The 8,314-nt window shown below is 35.6% G+C and overlaps 1 protein-coding gene across 11 annotated transcripts in view; it reads right to left on the reverse strand.

The window, feature by feature from the left end:
* Window positions 1-8,314, reverse strand: part of LOC106867406 (tripartite motif-containing protein 2) — a 146,690-nt gene that overhangs the window by 16,130 nt on the left and 122,246 nt on the right. The window contains exon 1 of one of the 11 annotated variants that reach the window (XM_014912267.2): window positions 6,901-7,454. The exons of the other annotated variants lie outside the window; for them this stretch is intronic. Within the exon in view, the coding sequence (XP_014767753.1) occupies window positions 6,901-6,988 (88 nt within the window). The 5' untranslated portion in view covers window positions 6,989-7,454. Of the gene's footprint in view, window positions 1-6,900; window positions 7,455-8,314 lie in introns of those variants that run through there. 11 annotated transcript variants of the gene reach the window in all.

Here is an 8,314-nt window from a genome sequence, read left to right on the forward strand (position 1 = left end):
GCAGAAACTCATTTAGGAAATATATGCATATAGGATATGTAATGATATTTATATGTGTATGGAATGCTGGCCTAGCAATATGTGAGATGTTGTGAAACAAGGTCTGCACCAAATGTATGGCATATATGTCAAGTCGATGATTTATTAAATACCAGTTTCAGTTTATTTCTTTTAAAATGTCATCATTTTTGACAGCATAAATATACTACTTTGAGACCAAGTCAGTAGCGGGGGTGGGTGCGCTGAAAGTGTAGCTGCTAGAATAAGAATAGCCTGGGCAAAGTTCAGAGAGCTCTTACCTCTGCTGGTGACAAAGGGCCTCTCACTCAGAGTAAAAGGTAGACTGTGTACGAACAGCCATGCTACATGGCAGTGAAACATGGGCCTTGACTGCTGAGGACATGCATAAACTTGCAAGGAATGAAGCCAGTATGCTCCGTTGGATGTGTAATGTCAGTGTGCATACTCAACAGAGTGTAAGTACCTTAAGAGAAAAGTTGGACCTAAGAAGCATCAGTTGTGGTGTGCAAGAGAAACGACTGCACTGGTATGCTCATGCAGTGAGAATGGATGAGGATAGCTGTGTGAAAAAGTGCCACAACCTAGCGGTTGAGGGAACCTGTGGAAGAGGTAAACCCAGGAAGACATGGGATGAGGTGGTGAAGCACAACCTTCAAACATTAGGCCTCACCGAGGCAATGACTAGTGACCGAGACCTTTGGAAATATGCAGTGCTTGAGAAGACCCGGCAAGCCAAGTGAGACCATAACTCGTGGCCTATGCCAGGGATGTAACCAGCCCACTTATGTGCACCTTTCCTTCATTGGACACTAAATTCTGCTTGCGAAGACCTGTTGAGGTAAGTGAAATCAAAATCAAATCAAATTTGCAAATTTGATGACTGGCACCTGTGGCAGTGGAGCATCAAAAAACATTCGAGTGAGGTCGTTGCCAGTGCTGCTGGACTGGCTCCTGTGCAGGTAGCACATAAAAAACACCACTTGAGCATGGCCATTGCCAGTACCGCCTGACTGGCCCGCGTGCAGGTGGCACGTAAAAGCACCCATTACACTCTTGGAGTGGTTGGCATTAGGAAGGGCATCCAGCTGTAGAAACTCAGCCAGATCAGATTGGAGCCTGGTGCAGCCATCTGGTTCGCCAGTCCTCAGTCAAATCGTCCAACCCATGCTAGCATGGAAAGCGGACGTTAAACGATGATGATCTTTTAGTATTTAAGCCAGCCATATCCAACCCAAATATACCTGCTTTAATTCAAAATAATGTGAATAAATATGCATTACATTTAACAGTAATCTGAATGCTAAAGGGTTAAACCATTATCTTACAGCCCTGCTGATTTACTATTACTTTATTTGCTAGTTTGTTTCCTGTAGTAGTGTATTTGTAGAATCCTCCTGTCAACACTCCTCAATTAAGCTGGCTCTACAAACAGCACCCTTACTCAAAAAGACTCCACAATTTTTGCTTTCAACTTCACAATGAATGAGGCAATGAAGGAATCTCTACATAAGAAATGGAAACTAAATTTGTCTCAAGTCCTATAAAATCACCATTGAAAAAATAGAGCACATTGGATAATGTAGTCCTGGATGTCTGGAATGCCTTTAATTATAATGAGGTAAAATAACTACATATTAAATCTTCTGAACCCTCTCTATTTCCTCTTTCTTACTATGACATGCACACCTGTACAAATACTCCTCCATTCACTTGAAACCAGTTAGGTAACCAGTCCACCATCAACCCTCCTATTTTCAATCACAAATCCTTTTAGTTACCTCATAATATGCAGGGACACAGTAAACCTATTCTAAAACCAGGACATATGTATTAATAAGGTATTTTTTAAAATAACTAAATTTATTTAAAACTCATGTTTTAGAGAAGAACATATCTATCTGAAACCATAGAAATCTCTTTGATACATACAGGTTTGTCACTTGCAACCTTCCTGCATTATATGGGAATTTCCAGTATTCACAATCCCTTCATGTATTCATATATTTTACCAAAAATTCCTACACTTTAAAAATTCTTTCACATTTATGATATTTTATTCTGTTTCACTTTGTTCCTTGTACTGCCAGCAGCACTTTGAGTTAGACTGCCTTTTGGCCCTTCTAAATCATGTAAAAAAAAAAAGGTTTGGTTTAACAAGGCCCACTTTTTTAATGTATAACCAATCATGTTGTGTATACAAATGAAGTCAAAACCCTATTAGTCATGTGATATACAATAGAACAATGGGTGGGTCCTTGGCAGCAAGACAACATAGATTAGCATTCTCAAAACCTGCGCCAAACAAATCTGATATGAAATTCAATCCCAAGTGGACAAAGGAATGGAACTTTATTCAAAATGTGCTGCTTGCAGCATGAAGATCCTTTGTAAGATATTTTTGAAAAATATATAGATGTTTTCGATCTAGTTTGGATTCTTTGCCATCAAATTTGATTGCAAACAATTCAAATTTGATGGCAAAGAATCCAAACTAGATCGAAAACATCTATAAGACTATGAGCGTCGGGGTAGAAAGGACGTCGTTTGCCACATCTTCTTGAAGATGTAACCAAAGAAATGCTGCTCCAGAAGATTATGCCGACTTTTTCTTGTTACACTAGTTAGGCAGATTAAGTAAAATACAGTAACAGTTAACATTTGTTCATATGAAAGATCTAATGGCAGCTTCAGCTAGATCATTTGAGCCATCAATCAACTGATATATTTCTGAACAGCATCCAGCTGTAGAAACCATGCCAAATCAGACTAGAATCTGGTGCAGCCCCTCAGCTTGCCAGACTTGGTCAAACTGTCCAACCCATGCCAGCATGGACAACGGATGTTACATGACGATGATGATACACACATATATATATAATGATAAACACAAGTTTATATCACTCATTCCTGTTCCAAGCATAACTGGATGCTAACTCAGCAATACCAGTTCTACATATAATTGTATACACAAGATATATCATGTATGTATGTGTGTGTGAATGTGTGTGTGTATATATATATATATATTAGGTTTGGAGGTGACGTACACGTATTATATATTAGAAAAAATAATAAGGTACTCAGCGATCTGGATGGTTGTACATTTACAGATTTTTATTTGTCACTTTTTTATAAATCATATATTAGTGCTTGAATCTACTCTAATAGATTCTTCATACACACATACACAATAAAATCTGCAATTTCCTTTGTATCAAGCTAGTTCCTGTGTACAGTGCATACCTCTAATTTTGAGGTTTAAAAACCTGGTAAAACAAAATTGTGTATTGTACACAAATACAGTAATATACAAACCCACTCAAAAGTAACTAAAGGCTATAAAACACCTATTGCAATTTACGATAATTTTTTCAAGCATTTACAACTATTTTTATTCAAGTTGACACCCTACACTCATAACAGCTCTAACATTACTCATGTTTTGCAATATATCAAATTGCTTTTTGACAAGACAAATTATGACTTGTCTCCTTCAACCGTAAAGTTGAACTTTTATTCTAGCTCAAACCTTCAGAAAGTGAAAACTTATGCTGGATGTCTTTGCAGAGAATGTTCATACATTCTAATGAAATATCTATTGTATTTTCCAGCACAGAAGTCAAATTTTCAGAAAAGAATTTACAGCCCCCAAAAAGGAAGATCGATTTATACACTAAGACAACTTCAGGAAACCAAAATTTCCTTGTGAAATGCAGAAGGATTTGGAAATATAGTAATAATGTTTGAATGTTTACCGTACACACTATACGTCAACTTTTATGCCAGGAGATACAGTATCAAACGTCTAAACTAAAAATAATTGCATAAAAATATAACCTTGTTTACATAGCTTTTTGACTACATATCAACGACAATATTACATTTTGGGTCTCTGAGAGAGGTCAACTAAACAACAGCTTTGATTAATTGCCTGACATGAGTTTTTGTTATGATCAATAATTTTTTTATTAACTTTTATGTTTACAATATTCAGTTTAAGTTGCAAATATCATATCTTACTCCTAGACATTATTTTACTTAGTCGTTGAACTACAGTTACGTTGGTGCACAGCTTTCAAGAGTTTTAGTTGATCGTATCAACCCCATACTCATTTCTTATTATGTAGATGAAAGGCATAAGAAAAGTGATTACCACAGACTTCAGAAGTGATACACAATAGTGAAGATGAGAAGATGGCTAAGCTCAGGTGTGACAGTGTGGAAAAAAGCTTGTTTCCCAACCACATGGTTCTGTCTGGGTTCAGTCACCACGTGACTTCTACTATAGCCTCGGGCCTACTAAAGCCTTCTGAGTGGATCCGGTAGAGGAGAACTGGAAGAAACCCGTCGTGTGTGTGTATATATATATATATATATATATATATATATATAAATACAAAATGGGACAAGAATGCAAAACATCTAGACAGTAGGTGATACAAAAAAGGGAAAACAACACATCCAGATAGACGATACAAAGAAAGCAAGGATGGGTCATTGGAAGTTTTCTTTCTTCAGTCGAGTACCAGATTATCATCGCAATTTCGGCTGATTATACTTGAGATTGCTCCAATCTGGCCAGCCCCAAGGAAAATCCAAGCTAAGAGCGTTAGATTCCTTAGAAGAAAGCAGCGAATGTATACAAAAGCAAGAATGGAAAAAAATGGACAATGTTACACAAATACAATAAAAATAATAACAGGACATTATGTATGTATGTATATGTATGTATATATATATATATATAGTTGTGTAGGGAATGATACCAGTGATAGCATCTGGTCTTAAGTAAGTAGCGGTGTGCACGGAGTACCATGAGGGTGAAGTTGGGAACAAAAACGAGCAAAGTTAGACGTGAACTGAGAAGTAGAGGAATGCCACCCACTGAGTACGCCTCCGTTTCCAGATAATTTGTTTGTTCATAGGAACGGAGAGGTTAGTAGTAGAAACGAGGGAAGAAACACATGAAGGAAGTAGTAGAAGCGTGTTAGTAAATGTTAATAAGTGAACTTATGTTTGTATGTGAAAGAAGAGAGAAAGAGAGATGTAAGTGTTGAAGGAGTTGAGATAACAGCTGATTGCTCCTGTCAACAGGGCGAAAATGGGCATCATTTATGCATTAGAAATACTGTTAATCACTTGCTCCAAATTGCAAGCAAATAATGTCCGAACATGTCGTTACAAAAAGATAAATAAATATGTCAAAGCTACTGGATCAAAACAACGATAAGATAAAGAAAATACAACAAAAGAAAGCACAACAGCTGCCAGTTTTAAATATTATGAGGTCATCTCACAATATTAAACGGTTACTATAACAACTGTGTTAAAAGCCGTTTCTCAATATTTTGTGATAAAATACTGGGCAGAATCATGTAGAAGTTACTTTGCTATATATAAACAAATCTTCTAAATTGATCATCTAAAAATTATTAAGCCCTGCTAATACAAACTGCCACCCTCTCTTTCTCAGCATATCCTTTTTAATTCCTGTTATCAGTCTTTCGTTCTTCAAAACTTTCAACTTGATCCATGATTTATTGCAGATCAATGCCACGTTCGTAGTAACACGTTCAGCAAACGTTCTGAAGTAGTTTACTTACAAAGTAAATGAACAAGGTACAAAGTATTTCGCACGCAATTTTATTTTACTCCAAGGTTTTTTATATTTATAAATAAGTAAATGGGATAAAACAATTTAACTGAATCTTAAATCTTTAAGTAATTTATTCGGACGCATCAGCACTTGGTTATGAGAGATTTTCTTTAGGATATTAAGTCGAAGAAGATAATTAAATTCTACATAAACATACATATAAACACACAAGCATATATATATATATATATATATATATGGGAGAATTTACGAAAAAAACAACAGACGAGGACAGGTGGTGTAAACAACACACACAAACACATAACTACAGACATCACACACAATTAAAAATACTCATACAAAACTCTACGTGTGGAAGAAAAGGCGAAGAAAAAACGTAACAGTATTACATTCAAATGATATTGAACCTTTTACATAGAACTTGTTCATTGGATTTTCAATAAATGACTAAGGCAAAACGGGAATTTCGAATATAACAAAACTTTTCAAAAGATTTTAACATAAGATTAAGTTACCATTACAATTTCATAATAAACTTTAAATACGAGAGTTTTAAACTAATCATCAAAACTAGACAAAAATTCATTGAATAAATAACATCGGAAATTACATGATTTAAGTTTCAGTAATAATCTATAACTTCAAAATAACAGAGTGGTGGGGGGGGGGGACAAAAACAAAAAGAAAAAAGATACTGAATATTCTAAAATCATATTTAAAATCTTCTCCAGACAATCTAGAAATGATTTATATTTATATTATCATTTTTTTTCCCTTTCATATAAAGTTATATTTAGCTAGTTGTTTTCTTTTACTTCAAAGTGCGTGTGTATATTACTATGTTGATATACGAACTACAGTAACGTTTAGGTATAAACTGAATAAAAACAAAACAGTTTAAAGAAAAAATGTTAATTATATAACCGCATGTATATAAGCCAGTGTGATTGAAGACTTTGAAGTTAGATTGAGAGGTTTACATCAATTGTAGATATATTTGAATAATTGTTTGAAAACTTTTGTGAACTCGCTCTCTTATATATATATATATATATATATATATATAATATTAGTGTAACAAATTGTATATTTAAGAGTTTTAAATATGAAAAATTAAGTACGTTTCTATGTTTTCTAACCGTCACATTCTCAGATAAAATGTCACACTAGGAAACCTGATAGTCTCATTTTAAAGTTCACAAGGGAAAGACAGTTTAGAAATTTAGAGAGAACGTTTGCGAGGAAAGTTATTATCTATCTACCTGAGCTCCATCTCGTGAGAGAAGAGGAACTGCGGCGACTTCTTCGTAATGTTCCCAGCTTCGAGGACATGTAACGCTGGAAAGACATGTTGACATCGGTTCGAGTTTTATTTAATTGATATAAAAATAGTTTTTCTCACAACCTGGTGGCAGATTTAAACTCAGGCTGTTCAGCACTCAGACCGCGCCCAATATTAGTCAAATGAGGTAGTTCACAAAGTTTGTCATACAAAAAACGAGGATGTTACATATATATTCTTTTATGTTTTTTCGTGTTGAAACAAGCCATTAGATTGCTGGGGCACAATTTTGAAGGGTTTAGTCAATCAAATCGCTCCCATTACTTATTTCTTTGAAGTCTGATACTTATCTATCGGTGTGTTTTGCCAAATGGCTAAGTTACGGGGACATGAAGCAATACTGGTCGTCAAACGGTGGGGTGGGGTGGGCAAACTCAAAGGGGCGCGCACATGTGTGTGGGTGGGCGTACAGTATTTGCTTTCCAAATTAACACACGAAGCACTGGTCGCTTCGGGACAATAGTAGAAGACACTCGCTCGACATGCTACGTAGTAGTACTGAACCCGAAACCACAAAATTGCTACATGAATTTCTTAATCACACAGCGGTGGGGAGGGGGAGAATACGCGGTAGCTATATAAACAGGGCAAGTTTAACTATTTCTCTCTAGATTAAAAAAAAAACACGAACAGCTTTAATCGATTTTCGAACAATATTGAGTTCTCATTAGAAGTGCTTACATTACTTAAGCTATCCTAGAGAAACAAGTAGCCAATGTTAATATATTCCAGATGTATAAATATATATATAATTTTTAAAATTGCATTATTTCACACACAAATAGAAGCGCTTGGCATACTGTGAATACCTTAAACGTGAACCCTTTTCATGTTTAATTAGCAAGTTTTAATCTAGAGCTTTTTGCTTGAAATTATATTTGCATATATTTTTATTGCAATGCAGATGTAGGTCTAAAGTTGAATTTTTCCAGTTTTCTATGTGTGAAGCTTTTGAGACCGCTTCACTTTTGTAACTTAAGAACTTACGTTTTACCTTACATAGTTTCTTGTATTCCAAACTCATAAAACAAGTGTGTTTTACGCAACGAGAGCTCTGGGGTGGACAACTTGTTCATATTTTACTGATTGGTGCTTTGATAAATAGACGTTTATTTAGCTTGTAGTGAAACCTCTCTCTCGAGCATTCAATCATAAATGATAACGAAGCTGCTAACCTCTAGCTTTCGGCTGCCTTGGACTTTTCTGTCCACCATCCTGATTGGTTCTTATTTGCGCGGCAATTGTCCCCATGTTCTGCTTGCTAAGGGGGCATTACGTCCAATCGTGGCCTTAGGATAAGTCACGTGAGATAGAGTTATTACTGGGTTTCCGGT

This window comes from Octopus bimaculoides, chromosome 2 (genome assembly GCF_001194135.2).
Source record: "Octopus bimaculoides isolate UCB-OBI-ISO-001 chromosome 2, ASM119413v2, whole genome shotgun sequence".
Classification (NCBI taxonomy): Eukaryota; Metazoa; Mollusca; class Cephalopoda; order Octopoda; family Octopodidae; genus Octopus; species Octopus bimaculoides.